Source organism: Eptesicus fuscus, chromosome 24 (genome assembly GCF_027574615.1).
Source record: "Eptesicus fuscus isolate TK198812 chromosome 24, DD_ASM_mEF_20220401, whole genome shotgun sequence".
In the NCBI taxonomy this organism is placed as follows: Eukaryota; Metazoa; Chordata; class Mammalia; order Chiroptera; family Vespertilionidae; genus Eptesicus; species Eptesicus fuscus.
In genome coordinates this window covers 4,099,087-4,121,643 of record NC_072496.1, presented here as the reverse complement: position 1 = coordinate 4,121,643, position 22,557 = coordinate 4,099,087, and the positions used below count along the sequence as shown (strand labels likewise).

General features: G+C 54.9%; 2 protein-coding genes across 3 annotated transcripts; one reads left to right on the top strand and one right to left on the bottom strand.

Annotated features, from left to right (window-relative positions):
• Positions 1 to 1,791: 1,791 nt before the first annotated feature.
• FAM89A (family with sequence similarity 89 member A) lies at positions 1,792 to 14,159 on the top strand. The gene is made up of 2 exons (XM_054713140.1): positions 1,792 to 2,118; positions 13,043 to 14,159. The coding sequence occupies exons 1-2, from the start codon at positions 1,837 to 1,839 to the stop codon at positions 13,313 to 13,315; spliced, it is 555 nt and encodes a 184-aa protein (XP_054569115.1). The 5' UTR covers positions 1,792 to 1,836; the 3' UTR covers positions 13,316 to 14,159.
• Positions 14,140 to 22,547, bottom strand: ARV1 (ARV1 homolog, fatty acid homeostasis modulator). Of its 2 annotated transcripts, none has more exons than XM_028157962.2 (6): positions 22,137 to 22,547; positions 20,649 to 20,768; positions 20,212 to 20,365; positions 18,929 to 19,153; positions 17,772 to 17,918; positions 14,140 to 14,224 (listed from the first exon to the last, which is right to left on the bottom strand). In XM_028157962.2, exons 1-5 carry the CDS (start codon positions 22,344 to 22,346, stop codon positions 17,776 to 17,778), a joined length of 852 nt encoding a protein of 283 aa, XP_028013763.2. In that variant the 5' UTR covers positions 22,347 to 22,547; the 3' UTR covers positions 14,140 to 14,224; positions 17,772 to 17,775. The 2 variants fall into 2 exon arrangements, with proteins under 2 accessions (XP_028013763.2, XP_008147994.2); XM_008149772.3 differs by lacking the exon at positions 14,140 to 14,224 and adding an exon at positions 16,581 to 17,131.
• Between the last annotated feature and the right edge of the window lie 10 nt (positions 22,548 to 22,557).

Sequence of the window (22,557 nt, the reverse complement as noted above, 5' to 3'; positions counted from 1 at the left end):
TTTTTAGAGAGAGTGGAAGAGAACGGGAGAGACACACACACAGAGAAACATCCATGTCAGAGAGGCACACTGATTGGCTGCCTCCCGCACATGCCCCAGCCGGGGCTGGAGATGGAGTCGGCAAGCAAGTTACATGCCCTTGATGCTACTTGAACCCGGGACCCTTCAGGCTGCAGGCTGTTCTTCTATCCACTGAGCCAAACCAGTTAGGGCAGTGGTCGGCACACTCATCAGTCCACAGAGCCAAATATCAACAGGACAACGATTGACATTTCTTTGGAGAGCCACATTTTTTAAACGTAAACTTCTTCTAACGCCACTTCTTCAACACAGACGCGCCCAGGCCGTGGTGTTTTGTGGAAGAGCCACACTCAAGGGGCCAAAGAGCCGCAGTTTGCCGACCAGGGAGCTAGGGCGTAACTGTCATGTTGATTCTTCCTTCCTATAAGGGGGGAGCCTGTTTTTCTCTCTCTATCCTCTCCCTCTGAGGTGTGAGTTATGAGGGTTATTTTTGCTTCAGAGATGATGGATATTTTGGGAGAGTTAATTCTTTTCCTCTGTTTTCCTAACATTTCTCTGTGGAATGACTCGCGCGTACAGAGCCAGGCTGAAAGACACGCTTGGATGTTGTGTTTTCATATTATTTTCACTTTTTAAAAAATATATTTTTTTATTGATTTCAGAGAGGAAGGGAGAGGGATAAAGAGATAGAAACATCCATGATGAGAGAGAATCATTGATCGGCTGCCTCCCGCATGCCCCCAAGTGGGGACGGAGCCCACAACCCCGGGCATGTGCCCTTGACCGGAATCGAACCTGGGACTTTTCAGTCCGCAGGCCGATGCTCTATCCACTGAGCCAAACCAGCCAGGGCTCATCTTCACTTTTATTGGTGACATTATTTTGGGAATCTAGTCTCAGGTGCATGCATTAATGGAAGGAATGGAAGGAATCATGTCACGATTCCAAAAGGAGAGCTAAATAACTTCATTTTTAGTTTTCTTTTTAAAATACACTTTTTATTGTTGATAGTCAAACCAGGAATCAAACCACGACCTCGTGGTTCATAGGTCGACGCTCAACCACTGAGCCACACCGCCTCTTACTGGAGGTGCCTCTTACTCACAAGGACCCAGCGCCTAAGTGGACCGGGGAGGCGCGGGTCGTGCGCGGCCAGACCTGGGTCAGCCTGGACCAGCGGGCGGGTCCTGGTCTCAGGGACGGCGACCCCGGGGGGGCCGGAGCGCCAGCACTGCCCCCCAACTTTCTCTCCGACCTCCTGCTGCCCGGAGCGGAAGCCTCTCTCTGTACCCCGCCCCCTGCACCAGTCGGCCTCCCCCGGCGCATTGGAAGTGGGGGCCCCCTCGATCACTACGAGCAGCTTTGGGGGCTGGTCAGGGAGCCCACCTGGCCGGGAGTGGGGCAGCCGGGCAGGGCTCGGTCCCGCGAGGTCGTGGGCAGGTGAGGGGGTGTCCCCCGAGAGGCTAGATCTGAGCGAGGGCAGACTCTGAACAGGGGCGCACGGGGGCGCACGGGGGCGCACGGGGGCGCACGGGGGCGCACGGGGGCGAAGGCGGGCACGGGACGGGGGTGGGGCCGGGGTAAGGGGTGGGGTTAGAAGGGAGCCGGGCACCGGAGGAACCCCGGGGTGGGCGGATCGGGGGCGAAGTGGGCGGGGCTGGAAGTCCGCGGGGCGGGTGCGGCTCCGGGGCCGCGGGACGGGACGGGGCGGGGCGCGGCGGGAAGTGGGTGGGGCGCCGCCGGGAAGGGGGCGGGCGGGGGATCCTGGACTCGGGCGGCGAGCGGCGCGCTGGCGGGCGCGTGGCCTGGCGCGCGATGAGCGGGGCCGGCGGGGCGCGGGAGGCGGCGGGCGCGGCGCGGGGGCTGCGCGTGGACGGGCTGCCCCCGCTGCCCAAGAGCCTGAGCGGGCTGCTGCACTCGGCGGCGGGCGGCGCGGCGGGCGGCTGGCGGCACCTGGAGCGGCTGTACGCGCAGAAGTCGCGCATCCAGGACGAGCTGAGCCGCGGCGGCGCGGGCGGCGGCGGGGCCCGGAGCGCGGCGCTGCCCCCGAAGCCGCCCAACCTGGACGCCGCGCTCGCCCTGCTGCGCAAGGAGATGGTAAGGAAAGGGGACCCCCCCGGGCGGCGGCAGGGGGGGGGGCGAGATCTGGGGACCCCGCGCTCCGCTCCGGAAGTCCCCGCGCCCACCCGCCCCTTTGGATGGGTGGCCCCAGGAGCCGGCCCGGGGAGACGGACACTGTCCTCTCCACCCCCCCCCCCTCTTTTTTTTTCTTTTTCTTGTTTAAATATGTTTTTATTGACATTTTAGAGAGGAGGGGAGAGAGGCAGAAACATCGACGAGAGAGCTGCCTCCTGCAAGCCCCCGACCCCCGGGCCTGTGCCCCGACCGGGCAGCGAACCGACGGCCTCTTGGTTCCTGGGTCGGCGCTCCGCCCCTGAGCGCACCGGCCGGGCTCCACCACCCCTTTGACTTGCCCTCTCTGTGCTCACGATTTGGCCCCCCGCCCGGGGGGTAGGGGGTCCCCCCTCTCCAGGGGCCGCTTTCAGAGACCCGCCGCCCGCCCCAGTCCCGCCGGTTCGGAAACTCCCGGCGACTTCCCGGGTCGGGATCCGCTCCCTGCGCGCCCGGGTGGGGGTGTCGGGGGGTGCAGAGCGGTGTGCGATGGCGTTTTCCTGCTCCGAGGAGGGCAGCTTTGTCCGGGCGAGTGTAGACAGCGGATTGGAGCAGCCCTGGCCCCCTCCCCCCTCCCCGAGGGTCCGATTACCGCGAGGGGGGGCGGGGCGGCCGCAGATGGTGGTGGAGGCGAGGCGCCCCCAACCCGTCTCCGCGCCCGGCCCGGCCCGGCAGCTGCGCCCTCGGGTCTGGGGGAAGCGCGCGGGCCTGCGGGTCGTGTCTGGGCTCCAGACAATGGGGCTTGGTTTTGCTCAGCCCTGGGGTGTCTGGGGAGCAGGACACGCGGTTTAGGTGACTCCGAAAGCAGGGCAAGGGCAGGGATTTAAGGTGTTCGCGAGCCTTTCTCCAGCCTCGGCCAGGCCAGGCGAGGCGAGGACGGAAACGTGCCTTCTTTCCAGCCCTCTTGCGGGGCCAGGGACCCCTTCCCCGCCGGCCCTGCTTTTAGAACCTGCAGGCCCAGGTAGGTACTCCATGTAGGAAATCAAATATACACGGAGTGGCCAGATGATGATGATCTCTGAACGCATCATCATCTGGCCACTCAGTGTCTATCCTACAGAATAAAAGGCTAATATGCAAATTGTCCCCTCGACCAGGAGTTCGACCAGCAGGCAGGGCGGCCAACCGCCCATGTCCCCTCCCCCTGGCCAGGCTGGCCGGACCCCACCCATGCACGAATTCATGCACCGGGCCTCTAACACACACACACACACACACACACACACACACTCTGAGTGGCCAGATTACTATGCGTTCAGAGATCGTCATAATCTGGCCACTCAGTGTATATACGAAGACTGCTTCTCTCTCTCTCCCAAGAATACATTTTCCAAAACATTGATCACAGGAATCCTTTATTCATCTAGAGATTGTTGACCGAAATCCAGCGGGTGCACCCTTTTTCTTAAAGGCGCCCATCTGTCCTGAGAACGGAGACCTCACTCAACGTAGACGCGCATGCAGCCTGCACCCTTTTTCATCCACTAGATTCTGCCTTCTTCCCCCGGCTTCTGGGCCTGGATGCGGATTCCAAGCCTTTCTGAGAAGGTTCTCGAAGCTGCTTACCGAGTGACTCTTAATTCCCAGCAGTTTCTGTGGAGACGGGTCCACCACGTTCCTAGAAACCAGGGCTGGGTTCGGATTAGATAATAAACCTCTGCCTGCTGTGTGCAGGGTCTGAACTCAGAGGGAGGGTGCATGTGGGGGTGAAATAGGAACCCCCCCCCCCCCTCCTGCCGGATCACAGACAGGAAGTCCTGGGGGCCCCTCCTGTTTGGCTGCTCCCTGCTTTGTAAACATGCTCTGAAGTCCTATTGTGGCCGCTTGGGAGGCAGAGAGCTCTGCTGGGAAGTCATTTTCCAGGTTCCTGGCGGGTGCGGCGGGGCGGGGGCGGTGGGGGGGGGGCGGAGATCAAGTATAACCCAACCTTGTCATGGTGCCTGGGGCGGGTCAGGGCTCTCTCTTAAGTCTCTTTGAAGCACAAGGAAAATACACAGCACTGTAGGTCTGTCTGTCTGATATTTGGCTGAATGGTAGGTCTGTCTGTCTGTCTGTCTGATATTTGGCTGAGATAAAGAGAAGGAAAGGCCTGGACGAGTCCCTTCAGAGAGACGCCACCAGGTCTTGGAAAGTCCTGTGATGTTCGGCTTTTTAAGAGGTTTGCTAACTTGGGGCTGAGGCGGCTGAGCAGTCAGCTCGGGCCGGGGCTCCCTTTGCGGGAGGGGCGGGGCCTGGCGAGATAAGAAGGGAATTATTTGCAGAACACGCAGTGTGTTGATCTCTTTCCTCTGGAGGCCCGAGGTCACATCTGTGTCAAGGGATGCAGCTAGAATTCACGGCCGAATGTGATGAATCCTACTTTCCTTTTCTTTTTTTTCTTTTTTCTCAGCCCTGGCCTGTTTGGCTCAGTGGGTAGCGCGCCGGCCCTCAGCGTGAAGGGTCCCAGATTCGATTCTGGTCAAGGGCACGTACTTTGGTGGCAGGCTCCATCCCTGGCCCTGGTCGGGGGGCGTGTGCGGGAAGCAACCCGTGGATGTTTCTCTCCCACATCGACGTTTCTCTCTCTGTCTCTCTCTCCCTTCCACGCTCTCTAAAAATCCATGGGAAGATGTCCTCTGATGAGGATTGACGCCAACGGCAGCCAAGTCCTGTGCCGTACGGAAAGAGGGCTGGGCCCCCGGAGGCGACAGGATCCGACAGGATCCTCACCGGGGAGAGGCCACGGCCGCAGGCAGGAACAGAGTGTCCCCCCTGGGAACAGCATGGGGAGGCCCGTGAGCCCCAGAGGCGCTGGGACGCGGGCCAGGGTTGGCCCAGCCTCAGAGAGCCAGGGAGGTGTTGAGGCAGGAGACGGCACGGGGTTGGGGTTTGAGGGCAGGTGTAGGAGGGAGGGCGAGAGGCCACAGCTGTGCACGGAGGAGGGGAGAGCCTCCAGCCGGGTGGGGACCCGTGCACGGGGGACGAGAACCTGACGGGAGGCCCTTCTCTGCAGCAGAATCGGCAGGAATTGCTGATTCGATATTCAGAGTCGGGGGAGGGGATGAGAAGGAATCAGAGGCGCCGTGGGCTCTTTATGGAAAGTGCCGTGAAGCAAAGCCATTCAAGAATTGCCCACAGTCCTAGCACCTGGAGAGAACCCTGTCCGTATTTTGGGGTGCCTCCTGGGTAAGCCCAACGTCAGTGCTGTCTGTGCCTCATCTGGTAACTTCTCCAGGTGATAGACACTCAAAGTCCATTTTATAGTGTTTTTTTTTTTTTTAATATATGTTTTTATTGATTTCAGTGAGGAAGGGAGAGGGAGGGAGAGGTAGACACATCAATGATGAGAGAGAATCCTGGACCGGCTGCCTCCTGCACGCCCCCTATAGGGATCGAGCTCTCAACCCAGGCATGTGCCCTGTCTGGGAATCGAACCCTGACCTCCTGGTTCATAGGTCGATGCTCAACCACTGAGCCACGCCGGCCGGGCTATTTTATAGTTTTTAAGAAGTCACTCAACACGTAAATACCTCCCCTGCGGTCATAATTCAACCGGAGTCTCCAGTTCCCAAGGCCTGTTTAATGGGTGTGTTATACTGCCTGCATGGTTACACACACACACACACACACACACACACACACACGGAGCACATTAAACATTCTGGTTTGCTTTTGGGGGGCACATGTTGCAAACATTTTCCAGGTCAATATATACGTATGTTTTAAGGTCTTCGGTCGCCGGGTCATGTTCCATTCTAGGGCAGTGATGACCTTGAACTCTCATGGGGAAGGCGGGGTCTGTCGCAGGAGGAGGGGCTGTGTTCCAGGGAAGGTGGTTTGTTCCTACATCCGTGGGAGAGCATGTTACACGTTTGAGAACATGGAGCTGGGGGCTGGAGGAGGTAGTTTGGGCTGGAGAGGATGGATGGGAGGACGGTGAGCGTGGAACCCGGGGGAGCTGGTGTCCGGGGCGTGTGAGGGCAGGGGGAGCCTGTGTGGGCAGAGGGTCCTGTCCCATGATGCCCTGCTCTGCCCTGAGCGTCCTGGTTTCTTTTCCTTTCTTGCTATATTTGCATGGATTTCAGAGAGAGAGAGAGAGAGAGAGAGAGAGAGAGAGAGAGAGAGAGATAGAGAGAGAGAGAGAGAGGCATCGATCGGCTGCCTCCTGCACGCCTCACACTGGGGATCGAGATCGAGCCTGCAACCCAGGCCTGTGCGTGGACCTCCTGGTTCATAGGTTGATGCTCAGCCACTGAGCCACGCAGGCCGGGCTCGACTAGATTTTAGAGGCCAGGTGGGCAAGGATGCCCTGGGGGTGGAGGCTTGGGAAGAAGGCCGCAGCCCTGGTGCACCTCACTCCCACCGGAAGTATTGCCCTTTGGCCCCCGGGAGGCCCTCCTAACGCCACGGAGACTTCAGACCCCGATGTGAAAGCGGAATTGCTCAGGGGCCCCGGGCGGGAAAGCCTTCGGACAGACCACGGGCTCCCTGCACAGGAAACCAGCCCCGAGCCTGGCCGCGTCAGATACTCGCCCCTCTCGCCCCGCTTCCTCCTCCGGAGCCCCGGCCTCCTGGTCACCCCTTTCCTTGCCCACATGTTCCAGATGTTTCCAGGTGATAAATAGCCAGGGCTTGTCCGATTGTTCCTTCTCTCCGGCGGCTCGCTCCTTCACGGACAATGAACACAGATGTTTCTTCTCCCCCCCAAGAACCTGGGAGACAGAAAACCCGCGATCTTCCTTGGGGTTCCACGGACATTTTTAAGATGGGCGGCCTTTTCCCTTTTTTTAAGATATATTTTTATTGCCCTAGCCGGTGTGGCTCAGTGGATAGAGCGTCGGCCTTCGGACTGAAGGGTCCCAGGTTCGATTCCGCTCAAGGGCACATGCCTGGGGTTGCAGGCTCGATCCCCAGTAGGGGGCGTGCAGGAGGCGGCCGGTCAATGATTCTCTCTCATCACCGATGTTTCTATCTCTCTCTCCCTCTCCCTCTCCCTTCCTCTCTAAAATCAATGTAAAAAATATTTTTAAAAAGATACATTTTTATTGATTTCAGAGAGGAAGGGAGAGGGAGAGAGAGAGAGACAGAGACATCAATGATCGGCTGCCTCCTGCACCCCCCCTGCTCGGGATCGAGCCCGCAACCCGGGCATGTGCCCTGACCGGGAATCGAACCCGGGACCCTTCAGTCCGTAGGCCGACGCTCTATCCACTGCCACGGAGCCAAACCAGCAAGGGCGTCTTTTCAGTTTTTATTTATGAGAACTTTCTGTTCCCTCCTTGACCGGCCCTTAGAGCTGGGCGCGCTGGCCTAGTTTTGCAGGCACGAGCGTCCTGTCTTTAAGGATGGGCGAGGGAGGGCTGTCCCTGACTGGGGTCAGGGTGGAGAAGGGAGGGCCTCTGTTTTGTCCTCTGACCAGGGTGACTCCAGGGGAGGGGTGACCCCTGCAGACACCAGGGCCCCAGCCCGGAGGCCCGGCTGCAGAAGGTTACAGAAATGCGTGTGGAGGCTGGAGATGGTGAAAAGAGGGTGTTTTATGAGGTTGTTGACTGTACTCAGAATCAGAGGCAAAACAGCCACGTTCCACAGTGTTAAAGAGAAATGACAAGCTATTTAACATCCTTTATAAAAAAAAAAAACAAAAAAAAAAAACACACCACAGGTTTGCCAATTAAAACAATGAGGTGTCATGTCACGGACCAGCAAAGATTTAAAAGAATGATCGTGCCCGGCCGGTGTGGCTCAGTGGTTGAGCGTCGACCGAGGAACCAGGAGGTCACGGTGGGTTCAATTCCCAGTCAGGGGCACACGCCTGGGTTGCGGGCTCGATCCCCAGTAGGGGGTGTGCAGGGGCAGCTAGCCAATGACTCTCTCGTCATGGATATTTCTCTCTCTCTCCCTCTCCCTTCCTCTCTGAAATCAACAAAAATATTTACAAAAGAAAACCCAACTCAGCCCGCCTTCCCTAGCCAGAGGCATTTCTGGGAGGTGCGGAGGTGGGGTGAGCTTCGGGTCTGGCTTCATCGGGGGGTGCAGGCGTGCAACCCGGTCTATTTCCCGCCTGTGGATGACCGTCCCTCGTCACAGTCTCGTCCTCAGCTGGGCGACACTAAAGCATCTGCAGGAGGTCACGTAGCACAAGCACGTGTCGGCCCAGGGGCGGGGGACGTCCCGCAGGAGACGGAACCCACGGGAGCCTCCTTTTCTAAACAGTATGCAGGTCAGAGTCCCTCCGTCAACACGCCTTTTCTTCGGAAACCAGGTTACGATCCGTGAGGTCACCGCTTGCTTTCTTCCATTCCGGCCCGGCGGGTCCTCGCGAGACACCTCGGTTAGATTTGGGGCACTCACCACGTCCTGTCTGAGCCGCATGCGCCGGCGTCCGTACATGCTTCCTCACGCATGGCATGGCACACGGGTAACGCCACACGTCCTCCCGTGGTCAGTGAATACACATTCATAGCAGAACATCTAGAAATCTCAGAAAAGCCCCCAATAAGAGCCACCTGTGACCTCAGCTCCTTGCTCTCCCACGGCTGGCAGTGTGGTCTGTGCGGGCAGCACAGGCTGGGGGGCGGGGGCGGAGGAGGGCCCTGGGTGGAGGGAGACCTGCAGGCCTGGCCCAGCGCCCGCTCTGCCGTGGCCGCAACCCCTCAGAGCTCCAGTCCCCCACCTCAACAGTCCACACCTGCCTCCCAGAAACAAGGGCATTGATCACAAGTTTGTGAACAGCCCACATTGTCCTCTCTACAACCAATCCCTCGAGGGGAGCTAGTTAGCTGGTTAAAAGCTGGGCAGTGCCCGAGCTGGGTTTGCTCAGTGGTTAGAGCATCGGCCTGTGGACTGAAGGGTCCCAGGTTCGATTCCGGTCAAGGGCATGTACCTTGGTTGCGGGCACATCCCCAGTGGAGGTGGGGGGGGGGGATGTGCAGGAGGCAGCTGATGGATGTTTCTCTCTCATCGATGTTTCTAACTCTATCCCTCTCTCTTCCTCTCTGAAAAAATCAATAAAATATATTTTTAAAAATTAAAAAAAAAAAAAAGCTGGGGAGTATATTTTAAAATATATTGTTATGGATTGCAGAGATGAAGGGAGAGAGAGATAGAGAGAGAGAGACATCAATGATGAGAGAGAATCATGGATCGGCTGCCTCCTTCACGACCCCTACTGGGGATGGAGCCCGAAACCCGGGCCTGTGCCCTGACCGGGAATTGAACCAACCGTGACCTCCTGGTTCTGAGGTCGGTGCTCAACCACTGAGCCACACTGGCCGGGCCCAACTTTTATGTTTCGTTTCTTCAGCAAAACAGACGTTTTCTTTTAACACGATTCTTACTGCTGAAAATCACCGGAACGTGTTTCGTGATACTTTGCTGTGAGTAAACGAAACTTGAACTCTGGGAGGTTCCCTCCATCTTCTCAGCCTGGTTTGTTCGCGGTGAATGTTTCCGTTGTCATTTTACCAACGCTAGGAAGGACTCCCTCCCCGATGACACCCTCCCAAGTCATTCAGAAGTCGGGTGACCCGAAACCGCTGGGAGCCCCCGCCCTGCCTGAGCCGCGTCTGTGCGGCCAGCCTATTGTGACCAGTTGAAGCCATGTGGATGTCGGGGTACGGGGAACACCTGTGTGTGCGGGCGGGTGCAGGCGCTCTGTGGGAAAAGACCAGGAGACTCTCCGGAGGGAAGCAGGCGGCCTGGACGGACGGAGGGAGGGAGGAAGGCGTGAGCAGACTGCTCTTGTCTCCAAGGTCGAGAACGAGGAACAAATCACAGGGTCTGGGAATTCGGGGTTTTTCTAACACGAGCCTATCTGAATTTTTTCAAGGTGTGCTTTCAAAAAAAAAAAAAAAAAAGTTCTTTTCTGCCCTAGCTGGGTTGGCTCAGTGGATAGAGCGTTGGTCCATGGACGGAAGGGTCCCGGGTTCGATTCTGATCAAGGCCAAGACTCTCTGTTGCAGGCTCCTCCCCGGCCTTGGTCCGGGCGCGTGGGGGAGGCAACCCATCGATGTCTCTCTCACGTGGATGTGTCTCTCGGTCTCTTCCCCTCCCTTCCGCTCTCTCAAAATCCGGGGGGCCGGGGGGGGGGGCGAAATATCCTCGGGTGAGGATTAACCAAACAAACAAACACACAAGAAAAAAAAAGAGTTATTTTCGGAATCCAGCTGTGAATGCGATCAGCCGTCCTCCAGGGACACGTGGGACGACAAGCTTCCTGTGCTGGTAGATTGGGGGGACAGTGGTGGGAGTTAGTGGGCGCCCCCCCACCCCCCACTTTTTCCTGAAAGGACGAGGGGTTCTTTCTCGTGTGGGGTGTTAGCCGGTCCTGAAGCAGGGCCCTGCCGTTAGTGCTCGTGGGTGGTCCTCCTGCCCCCTTCCCACGGCCCCGCGCCCTCGCCCGCCCGCCGGAGGCTTTCCCAGCGCACACGCCTCGCTCCCACCTGCTCTCGGGAGGGGACCTGCTTTTGTGTCTTCTGCTCCCGTTTGACAAAAGGTGTTTTTTTTTCTTTTCAATATATTTCTATTGATTTCAGAGAGGAAGGGAGAGGGAGAGAGAGAGAAACATCCATGATGAGAGAGAATCACGGATCGGCTGCCTCCTGCACGCCCCACCCTGGGGATCGAGCCTGCAACCCGGGCAGGTGCCCTGACTGGGAATCGAACTGTGACCTCCTGGTTCATAGGTCGACGCTCAGCCACTGAGCCACGCCGGCCGGGCAGGAAGGAGGCTTTAAGGGGACAGACTGGGGGGGGGAGGGGACCCAGCCTGACCCATTGCACGAGGTGCAGATAGGGGACAACAGCTCACAGAATGCCACCTAGGGAGATGCCCAACTTCCCTCTGGAAAATTCACAGGCGAGTGTCAGGCGAGTCCTGGCTGGGAGGCCAGGTTTATACCTGCCACTACTCGCCTCGTGTCCTAGCCCTTTGGGAGGGTTTCTGGGAAAGGCAGGCAGTTTGGCGCCTGGAGAAGCAGGGACTGGGCTGTGTGTGGGCGTGGGGTGCACGTGTGTGCGCTCGCGGCCCTGCTCAGTCCGTCTCAATGCTTGGCATCTGCTGGGTGGGGTGGCAGGTGTGAGCCAGGCCAGCCGCACTCCTAGGCGGGCCAGCCCTCCGTTTCTAGGCCAGCGCTCCGCCCCGGGCCGGGCAGCCCTGTGAGTCACCGGCGGCTGCAGGCAGCGGGGCCAGGGCAGGTTCCCACTCCGGCCCGGTCGGTCTCCTCCCGGGACACCTTGGCAATGGCACCTCAAGGGAAAAGCCTGGGGCGCCAGAGCCGTGAGCCCAGGCCTGGGAGGGTGCCGGTCAGCGAGGGTTCGATGGCATGAGCTCTGCCCCCTCCCCCCCCTTCTGTCCTGTCCACCATTCATTCCCAGCCGGGAACTGTCTTGGGATCCCCCAGCTGACCTATTGGCAACCGAGTGGCACAGGAGAGTGATCTTCCGGATGAATATTTTCTGTGACTTTTCAAATACACACACACACACATACATATATTTATAAATATTTTTATATAATATTATTTTTTAAATATATTTTATTGACTTTTTTACAGAGAGAAGAAGGGAGAGGGATAGAGTTAGAAACATCGATGATAGAGAGAACCATCGATCAGCTGCCTCCTGCACACACACCCTCCCCCCCCCACTGGGGACGTGCCCGAAACCAAGGTACATGCCCTTGACCAGAATTGAACCTGAGACCCTTCAGTCCGCAGGCAGATACTCTATCCACTGAGCCAAACCGGTCAGGGCTATATATTTTTTTATTGATTTTTTTTTTAGAGGGAGGGAGGAGGTGAGAGAGAGAGAGAGAGAGAGAGAGACATCAGTGCTTCCCAAATGCATCCCAGCCGTGGATCAAACATCAAACCCAAAACCTGGGTATGTGCCCCGATTGGGAATCGAACCAGTGACCTTTTGGTGTTATACGTGATGATGCTGCAGCCACCTGAGCCACACCCGCCAGGGCTTTCCTCTGGCTTTTTGAGCAAATACTGGTGTGACTCTGGGAGGTGTGACTTACGTTATCCAAGTTTATGCTCCTTGTCGTAAATCCTAGGAAAGACCGGCTGAGTCAGGGTCTCGTGGTTGGGTTGTGTTCATACCCGGACACTGGAGAGGGAGGCCTCCAGGAACACTGAGAGAGCCCAGTGGGAAGGGTGGATGGGTAACGGACCGAACGCCCTTGTGAACAGCCGGGAGGACCTGAGGGTATTCACTGGGGAGGACAGACGCCTTTCCTCAGGGGGGAGCGGGGTAGAGTGAACATCGCCTTCAGATATTTCAAAGGTGCTTAGGAAAGAGGAAGTAGGTTTGTATGTGCAATGGTTACACTGGCGTGGCTCGGTGGTTGAGCGTCGACCTATGAACCAGGAGGTCAGGGTTCGATTCCCGGTCAGGGCACATGCCCGGGTTGCGGGCTTGATCCCCAGTTGGGGGCGTGCAGGAGGCAGCCGATCCAGGATTCTCTCTCATCATTGATAGTTCTCTCTCTCTCTCTCTCCTCCCCTCTCCCTTCCTCTCTGTGCTGCCCCAGGGCCTGACAGTGACTGTCGCAGGGGCTTCTCTGACTCTGATCGTAGCGAGAGGTCAGGACACACCTGTGTCTGTCTCCACATCCCGAGTGAAACCCGCGGGGCCAGCGGCATGTGCAATGCAGGGCGTGCCGGGTAATTCCGCAGGCGTGACCCTTCCCTGCCCCACGGAGTCAAGTCTGAGGTGTGGGCATCGCACCTCAGTTCCGGGTGTCTCAACCCTGGCCATGCTGGGCCGTCGGTGCGGGAGGCGTGTGCCGGCTGAGCAGGCCCAGGCGGGCGCCGAGGCTCCCCTGACGGAGCCTGCAGAACTGACGTCTCCTTTCTCTCCCGAGGTCGGCCTCCGGCAGCTGGACATGTCGTTGCTCTGCCAGCTGTACAGCCTCTACGAGTCCATTCAGGAGTACAAGGGCGCGTGCCAGGCGGCCTCCAGCCCCGACGGCGCCTACGCCCTGGAGAACGGCTTCTTCGAGGAGGAGGAGGAGTTCCTCCAGGAGCCCAGCTTGCTCCTGGACGGGAGGCAGCGGGGGCCGCCCAGGGACCCGAGGGACCCGGCCCTGCCCGCAGGCCCCCTCTCCGGCGGCGACTGGATTCTGGAGTCCATCTAGAGGGTCTCCGGAGGGTCCCGCCCACTCCCGGGCCCAGGGCCAGCGTTTTGCTTCTCTGGCAAGGAGGCACGTCTGCGTCTGCGTTGGGCGGTCCGGTCCCCAGGCACCTGGGACCAGCGGCCAGTTCCGGCGGCAGGGACACCAGGTGGCCGTCTGTGCTGCTGGCGGAGTTCCTGCTTAGGTGATGAGGAGGTGCCCGGCGGCGTCCCGGACACCCGGGTACGGGCCACTCCCGCCAGGACTCGGAGTGAGACTGTGACGGAGGGCCCCAGCGGAGATGCTCACCGTGTTTCCTGCGGGAGGACTCCGGGCTGGGGAGGCCCGGACAGCTGGCGGGTGGTCCGCACCCTCCGTCGCGGGGGTTCGCCGGGCGAGCGATGTATCGGAACTGACACCTCACGGCGCCCTTCCTTCCTTCCCCGGCCTCTTTGGCAGCCTCTGCCGCTGTTTCCGGAGCTTTCTTTCTCTGTCGGCTGCGTTACCGACCCACCGTCCGGGGACTCGGTGACAGCTCGTTACCGACAAAGCAAGCGCTGCAGGTCACACCGGCCGCTGCGTTCTCCTGTGGAAATATGTCTTGTTCTTTGCCCGTCGGCTGGAGGAGGGAGGAGGAGAACGGGAGGGCCTGCCGAGGGGGAAAGTGGGCTCCTGTCTCGTGTCATGCGCTGTTGGGGGGCAGACGTTTCTGTTGGGAAAGATTCTGGATGTTAAATGGGATGTGAGAAAGTACCCCCCTCTTCACTCAGAACAGAGATCACCTCGAGCCTTAATCTATTTATTCAGAGCCTTTACGAACACGTTACACTTTGTAGGTTAAAGTGAGGATAAAACACGTTGACCTCTGCCTGTGGTGGCGTCTTCTTTTGGCCTGAAGTCAGAATCCACTTCCGTAGCTGGAATGCACTGGATCTAATCAGAAACGGGGAGGAAATGACCGTCTGTCTCCATGCCAGGAAGAGTCTGGAAGCAGCTCTGTTCCCCTGCCGGCTGCTGCTTGGAAGTGTGTGTCCACAGCGGGTGGTTTATAGGGAGGTCTCAGCGCTGCTCGGCCTTTTTTTTTGGTTAATCCTCACCCGAGGAGATTTCTCCATTGATTTTTAGAGAGAGTGAAAGAGAGAGAGGGCAAGACAGAAACACATTGATTGGTTATCTCCTGCACATGCCCTGACCGGGGCCCGGGCCGAGGAATGTGCCCTTGATGGGAATGGAACCCAGGACCTTTCCGTCCACAGGCTGATGCTCTATCCATTGAGCCAGACCGGCTATGGCCTATTGGGCCTTTAATGCTCTAACCCCCTGCTCCTCTCCTTTTTTTGGGGTGAAGATTGCTATTGGCACCTCTTTCGTGGCAGAGAGGAGACGTGAGACTCGGGAGCGCGTGCTGGCGGCCTGTGTGTGCAGGGCCCTGCGTCGGGAACTGGGCGAGGTGCTGTGAGGGAGCGAGTTCCTGCTCATTTCCTGCGTTGAAAGGAGCAGCTACATGGGGGGAGGGTGGCTTTCAGCATGTGACATATTGTCCAGTGGGGACAAGAAATCGAAAGTGATAAGATCAGCCCTAGTCAGTTTGGCTCAGTGGATAGAGCGTCGGCCCGCAGACCGATGGGTCACGCGTTAAATTCCGGTCAAGAGCATGTACCTCGGTTGCAGGCTCGATCCCTGGCCCTGGTCGGGGCATGTGCAGGAGGCAAGCCATTGATGTGTTTCTCTCACATCAATGTTTCTCTCCCCCTCCCTTCCCCTCTAAAAATCAGTGGAGAAATGTCTTTGGGTGAGGATTAACAAAAAAAAAGGAAAAAGGAAGTGAGAAGGACACACCATCTCCGGCCTGCCTGGACCCACTGAATTGGGCCTGTCTTTTTAAAGTATATTTTTATTGATTTCAGAGAGGAAGGGAGAGGGAGAGAGGGAAACATCAATGACGAGAAAAGATGGGCTGCCTCCTGCATGTCCCACACTGAGGATCGAGCCCACAACCCAGGCATGTGCCCTGACCTCCTGGTTCATAGGTCGAAGCTCAACCACTGAGCCACGCCCCTTTTTAATTCCTCTTTTTCTTTATTATTCTGTGTTTTACGAACAGTAAATTATCCCTTTTCTTAACAAGGGGAAACAGACCCAGGAATCCCCCACTAAAGTAGGTGCGTAGACCAACGTAGTTCCAGGGGGTGGTCCCCCATTAGAGCAGGCGTAGAGGCCAAGGTTTGGGTCCCAATGTTGCCACTAGACAAGCATCCTAAGTACATCCCTTAACCATCCTAACCTTTAGTTTCTTCATATAAGACTATGATTTAAAAACGACTTTTTAGCTCAGTGGTTGAATGTCAACCTCTGAACCAAGAGGTCACGGTTCGATTCCCAGTCGGGGCACATGCCTGGGTTGCGGGCTCGATCCCCAGTGTGGGGCGTGCAGGAGGCGGCCGATCCATGATTCTCTCTCATCACTGATGCTTCTATCTCTCCCTTTCCCTTTCCTCTCTGAAATCAATAAAAATATATTTTACAAATAAAATAAGTAAAAAAAAGTACTTTTTAAATGTTTTCGTCTTTTTTTCTGTCTTGTAAATATCTAAAAATATTCTCGTTGGCTCATATATACACCACGATGTTTTCCTCCAAATTTAGCTCAAAGGGCTTCAAACACGGATAGAAAACCTTTGAACAAAAGACCCCTTGTCCGTTTCTCATGGGCCTCGTTCAAGTCTACATGGTGCTCTCCCTGAGCGCTTCTGGCTCTTGGCTGTTGGAAACTCAGCAGCCACCAGGGGGCGCTGACAGCGTAGCCACCGTCTGACCCATGACTGATGGCTGAATGCCCATGCTTTTCAGCATATGGGATATCTAAAAGGGATTTAGCTTGGCTGGTGTGGCTCAGTGCCCGCCCATGAATCGGGAGGTCGTGGTTCAATTCCCCGTCAGGGCACATGGGTTGCGGGCTTGATCCCCAGTGTGGGGCGTGCAGGAGGCAGCTGATCAGTTATTCTCATCATTGATGTTTCTCTCTCTCTCTCCCTCCCTTTCTCTCCCGGAAATCAATAAAAGTCTACTTTAAAAAAAATAAAAGGGATTTAATTTTTATACCTTCGAGTGGTTTTCTGTATAAATGCCTTGTTTGTTGTTAGTAGGCCACATCCCAGTGAGTGAAAGAACAAATGAGTGAAACGGGAAGAGAGAAAAGGGGAGAGGTAATATTGATTTAATAACAGCTTCATTGAGGTATAATCCACTCCTGAAAGTGTACAATTCAGCTGTTTTTAGTTATTTCTGGATCAGTTAATTTGCAAGGTAACTTACAGGGAAAGATACTGAATTGAGGATTGACAAAAGCTTAGTTTTTTCTGACTTTATTAAAAGTCATAAGAATACAAAGTATTGTTTTAAATGTGTTATTTAAAGTCAGTAGCAAACATTTAAATGAGAAGATACAAGCATGCGACAGGAGACAGATTTGGATGGATCTGAGTGCATGGTCCTCTCTTCATTTAAATGCTTACCTGCAGTGCCTACAACGTGTCTCTTTGCTGGTGCCCCGTCCTGCAGCAATGCCGTGTGTGTGTGTGTGTGTGTGTGTGTGTGTGTGTGTGTGTGGTTCTGGTGCGCGTCTGCCTGTGCCTGTGCTTCTGTTGTCTCCCGTAGGTGGGGGTGAGGGCTGAGGGTGGTAGGGTTGGGGTTTCGAAGGCCATGACCATGGCTTTCTTTCCAGGCAGCCTATCTAAGTCTTGGCTTCATTTCACTCCACAGGAATGAGGAGTTTGGCTGTATCTATGTCTTCTCTTTCTCAGATGGAGCTGGCCATGCCACAAACAGTAAAGAATAAAACTGGGGGGGATAAAAGAAGTATCTGGAACAGCACGTTCTGCTGAAATCATATCAACAAACACTTGTTAGGGCGGGCCCTGTTCTATGGGAGGCAGAGGAACCCGGGCCTGGACTCTGGGCACCGAACTTGGCCCGGTCTGCGGGAGTCGGGCACAAACACAGGGGACTGTATTTTCAGGCATGAACGGTATAAGACTCGAGCTAATGTAATGGCGGATAAAGGGCTGTCAAAGACAGGTGACCTTATTTTCCTAACCGGAAGTCATAGAGGGGGCATCGTGTCCGCCACGGGAGCAGCCTCAGAGGATCCGGGACGGCACTGGGTCCTGGGCCCTGGGGGTGGGAGGGAGCAGATGGTTGGAAAGGATGGGGGAAGGTATCGCTGGGACCGACTTCTGAGTCCGAGGTCCTCGCAGGAGTGAGTGGGAGCGCGGAGGCAGGGAAATGGCGAGGACAGGGCTCCGGGTGCGGATGTCTGAAGAGGACAGCAGTGAAGGGCCCTGTGAGGCACGCGCTAACGTCCGGAGGCATCAGGTGTGTGTGTGTGTGGGGGGGTGCGTAAGGCCTCCTTATTCACGGTGACACCTGTCTGCCTGGGGAGGGACGCCCGGGTGAGTGCAGGCACCGGGTGCCGCTGTACCTCCTCAGAAGTCCTGCGACTTGTAGACGGTGCAGTCGCTCCCGATGTCCCACTCCATCCTCCTGAAGAAGCGGACCATGGCGCTCTCCGTCAGCAGGCCGCACACGATGGCCAGGAAGGACAGCTTGCGGCGGGTGTTGAGCGTCACTGCGGAGGCAAAGGCGAACGGGTAAGTTCTTCAGGGTGGAACGACGGGACGTTGTCATTATGACGTGACGTGTAGATGACGTGACAGGTAGATTACGGGGTGTGGAGGGAATGGTCTTTAGAAAAACTCTTATTTGTTCTTATTATGCTGCTACCTGCTCCCCCTTTCCCAGCTGCAAACCTGTTGAGAGAACCAGAGCAGCGGCTTATAACAAAAATTCTCCTGACCTCAAGACACAGGTTCCCATTAATATTAAAAGGGAAAATCAAATACAGATTCTAAGGTCATCAAGGAAATAGCAGAAAAAACGGGTACTTTTGGCTTTACCGGTGACAAGACGATAAGCTTTATGGTAAACAGTATCAGGTAACGGCTCGTTTCAAAGAGCACTCCTCACAGTGTGTGGGAAAAGGAAGACACACAGAGCGGCCCATCTCTCCCGCTGTCCTTGCTTGATAGCTGCCTGACGTGCAAATCTGGACAAGCCATTCATAAATAAGTCATTCATAAAGTGGAGATGACAATGGCTGCCCTGCTTACCCCACCGGATAGAGGCAATGCATAACATTTCGAAAACTACATGTACCATGTGGTGAAACCGAACAGATACTGAATACGTGCTATGTAGAACGCACTATACAAATGGTAGGCACTGTCATTATTCTATAAGGATTTCCAGTTTTTAACAGGTCATATAAAAACTGTGATCTAGAAATAAAAGGCTATAGCTTTTTAAAAACATATATATATATTTTTACTGATCTCCGAGAGGAAGGGAGAGGGAGAGAGAGAGAGAAACATCAATGATGAGAATCACTGATTGCTGGCCGCCTGCACAACCCCTACTGGGGATGGAGCCTGCAACCCGGGCAGGTGCCCTGAAAGGGAATCGAACCATGACCTCCTGGGTCATAGGTCAAAGCTCAACCACTGAGCAACACTGGCCGGGCAAAGCCTAGAAGCTTTTATGTCCGTGGAAAGCTGAGGAGACAGAGTAAAACAGACATACCTCGAATTGCCTGGAAATTTGAGGTGAGGACAAATAGTTTGATGAGCCTCAGGCACAGCGGTGTGTACTCATGTTCCCAAATGACAGCCGGGATCAGCAGGAGCTTCCCGTAGCTGGATAACAGCAACGCCTTCAGCAGCAAGACGAAGTTGGGGTTCTTCTTCGTGGCGATGGATCGTTCTATCCACAGGAAGGTAAAAATGCCAATGAAAAAGGCAGCTTGTTCTAAAAAAGGAAACGGGAAATAAAAATCTTACGAATGTCCCAATCCAAAAAAACCATGTCCTCATGAAAGCAAACCAACCACAACCCCAAAATACAATGTATCATCAAGAACAACTGTTTTTCCCCTTTCTCTCCTTTTTTTTTTTTTCTCATTTCCTTTTGTGTCAAATCCTGCTGGTATAATTTTGGAAATATACCTTAACAATTCTTTTTTTATTTTTTAATCCTCCCCTGAGGATATTTTTTCCATTTGTTTTTAGAAAGAGTGCAAGGGAGGGAGAGAGAGAGAGAGAGAGAGAGAGAGAGAGAGAGAGAGAGAGAGAGGCAGCTAGATAGCCAGACACTGATTGGCTGCCTCTGACCAGGGCTGGGGCTCAAACCTGCAACCGAGGTATGTGCCCTGGACCTGAAATTGAACTCGAGACCCTTCGGTCCACAGGTTGCCGCTCTAACCACTGAGCAGAACCGACCAGGGCTCAATCTGTTTTAATAAAGATGGGGCCCAGGTCATTTTCAAAATGGAAAGTGAGAACTTAAATTTAAGGATTTTTATCAACAATATTATGTCTCAAAATATTTTATGAAACGCTTTAATCTGGTAATATCCATCAGATGGATAAAGACCATTTAATTGATGGTATTTCCATACCATGAGTGTGGTAACAAATAAAAAAGTAAAAAAATCAGACAATTTAGATAAACTCATTTAGCAGGTTAGGGGCAGAACTGAAAATGAAGCCTCAAGTCCTATATTAACTAGCACCTCTTACCATGCGCCTTATTTCCAATCACAAGAGCAAGTGCTAGTTAACTAAGGATAGAAAGCATGACGCCCAGCCGTGGCTCAGTGGTTGAGCGTCGACCTGTGAACCAGGAGGTCACGGTTCGATTCCCGCTCAGGGCACGTGCCCGGGCTGCGGGCTCCATCCCCAGTGTGGGGCGTGCAGGGGGCAGCCGATCCATGATTCCCTCATATCACTGATGTTTCTCTCTCTCTCTCTCCCTTCCTCTCTGACATCAGTTTTTTTAAAAAGAAAGCAAGCGTGGCCGGTACCCACCTAGAGAAGCAATGGCGAACATTCTGTAGAAATCCCACTCCTTGGCGTATCTGATAAAGTCGTCGGGATCCGTGTTCTGGCTGGAGTCTTGGAGCTGCCACCACCTCAGGTACGCTTCACAAAGCAAGCAAAATATGCAGAGCTTTCCATGCATCTGGCGGTCAAAGACACGGCACCGGCCCGTCAGGGAAAGCAGCAGATAACGGTTTCTCAGTTTCCTACCAGTGACCACATTCTTCAATATCCACTAAACACGGTGCACTTAATCAACGATTATTTCTAGAAACTTCCACACATTGTCAAGTAAAAAACCCACCCTCATCAAGATTCCTTTTTTCAGGAAAGGTTCTTTAATTCTGTTCCCAATGATTCTTTTAAAATGCAGAAGCATCATCGAGCAAAATTAGAAAATTAAAAAATAAATTGCCACAACTTACGTTTATTTTAGTATTGAAAAGAATATGCCGGTAGGCCTGGGCTTTGCACAAAATAGCATTAATCAAAATTATAACAGGGTCGTACTCGATATACTTGTCCACAGGTTTCTGGCAGGATTTCTGAAATAATGCAAAAACAATATGAGAACAAGGAAATCCACACATTCTGAAGTCTTAAAGGGTTTCAAAATAGCAGGGCCTATTCCGAACCTGCACAGCACTAAGGCCACACCAGCATTTATGTAAATACGCTTCCATCCAAACACACACTGTTCATCTGGTCAAGACACAGTTTCAGAAGTGACTAACTATAATCATCCAGGCGAGAAACATTAACCTTTTAATCTCTCATTTAAGAAGCTAAGAGGATATTCGATTTAAAGACTGATTTTTAGCAGGAACGTATCCCAGAAAATTCTTTGTTTGTAGGAATCATTATACATTTATCACGTACTTCCACTGATAAACGGATGCCTGTTGGCCCCCAACGTTGTGGTTCTTGAAACATGATTTGGAGAAAAGGGTTCAGAAAGGAACCCTGCACCCAGAGCTTCTGAGAGCTACAAACGGGTCAAGAATGTGGTACCAGGCGTGGCTCAGTGGTTGAGCGTCAACCTGTGAACCAGGAGGTCACGGTTCGATTCCAGGTCAGGGCACATGCCTGGGGTTGAGGGCTCCATTCCCAGTGTGGGGCGTGCAGGAGGCAGCCGATCCATGATTCTCTCTCATCATTGATGTTTCTCTCTCCCTCTCCCTCTCTGAAATCAATAAACACCTATTTTATTTTTTTAAATTTAAATATATTTTATTGATTTTTTTACAGCGAGGAAGGGAGAGGGATAGAGAGTTAGAAACATCCATCAGCTGCCTCCTGCACGCCCCCTATTGGGGATGTGCCTGCAACCAAGGTACATGCCTTAGACCGGAATCGAACCTGGGACCCTTCAGTCTGTAGGCCGACGCTCTATGCACTGAGCCAAACCGGTTTCGGCTATAAACACCTATTTTAAAAAAATAAAATAAGTAACATCTCTGGTCTTCCAAGGCTCATTCATACCAAGAGACCCTAACCATGGTTATGGAGAGTACGAGAATGCTAGCCCTTGTCTATCAAAGGGAGAACATGTAGGAATAAAACAGCTTTAGTGTGATCCCAAATGTCAGCCTCATCCGATCTTTTTAATTTCTCTGCACAGCACCCGCATCCCTGTCCGCCCGAGGTCCGTTCGCCGGGTGAGGGCTCACCGGCAAACAGGACCCCCAAGAGAACAGCAGTGTGCGGTAGTGAGTTCCCCGTCGCTACAGGTATTCAAGGAAAGGCGTGACCGACCTCGGACAGGTCTGCTGAGCATCCAACTGCAGACTGTACTACAAGATCCCGACGCTCGATTCTTATCACCCTCAAAAGCTGGTACAGATCGGCCCCCAAATCTCGCCACCCCGTTTTCTCCCCAAGGACCCCCCCACCCTCCCCACGGGACCACTCACGCAGATGGTTATCTTCAGCACCCCGTGGTTATAGTCTCGGTACAACTCCTTGGCCTCCTGGTTGCACTCGATGCACCTGTACTGGCAGGAGGCCGAAGGGGCGGCGGCAGTAGGAGTGGCTGGCACCTCTTCGGGGTTCCCCTTGCCCGCCATCACCCCCTCGGGGCTCCCCTTGCCGGGCCGCAGCCCACCCCGCCCACCAGTCCCCATTTCTTGGCCGCTGTAGCCCAGAACTTCCCATTCAGCGCCGCGGGAAGACGTCAGAAGCTAGAACGGAAGGTCTGCGCCGCGCGGTGCTTGCTGGGAGTCGTAGTCCCCTTATCTGAAAGGGGGCCCCCGAAGCGGGTCCCGCGGGACTACAACGCCCAGCAGGCAATGCCGCTCGCCTCTCCGCCCCTTCCCGCCGCCCACCTGCCGGCCG

What these genes read in the sequence shown, in the direction of transcription:
- ARV1 (XM_028157962.2), bottom strand. Translation starts at nt 22,346, where the DNA reads ATGGGGACTGGTGGGCGGGGTGGGCTGCGGCCCGGCAAGGGGAGCCCC. An exon ending in TGCTGAAGATAACCATCTGC is followed by an intron (nt 20,769 to 22,136) that starts GTGAGTGGTCCC and finishes GCATTATTTCAG; the next exon opens with AAATCCTGCCAGAAACCTGT. An exon ending in TTTTCAATACTAAAATAAAC is followed by an intron (nt 20,366 to 20,648) that starts GTAAGTTGTGGC and finishes TTTGACCGCCAG; the next exon opens with ATGCATGGAAAGCTCTGCAT.
- FAM89A (XM_054713140.1), top strand. Translation starts at nt 1,837, where the DNA reads ATGAGCGGGGCCGGCGGGGCGCGGGAGGCGGCGGGCGCGGCGCGGGGG. An exon ending in CCCTGCTGCGCAAGGAGATG is followed by an intron (nt 2,119 to 13,042) that starts GTAAGGAAAGGG and finishes TTCTCTCCCGAG; the next exon opens with GTCGGCCTCCGGCAGCTGGA.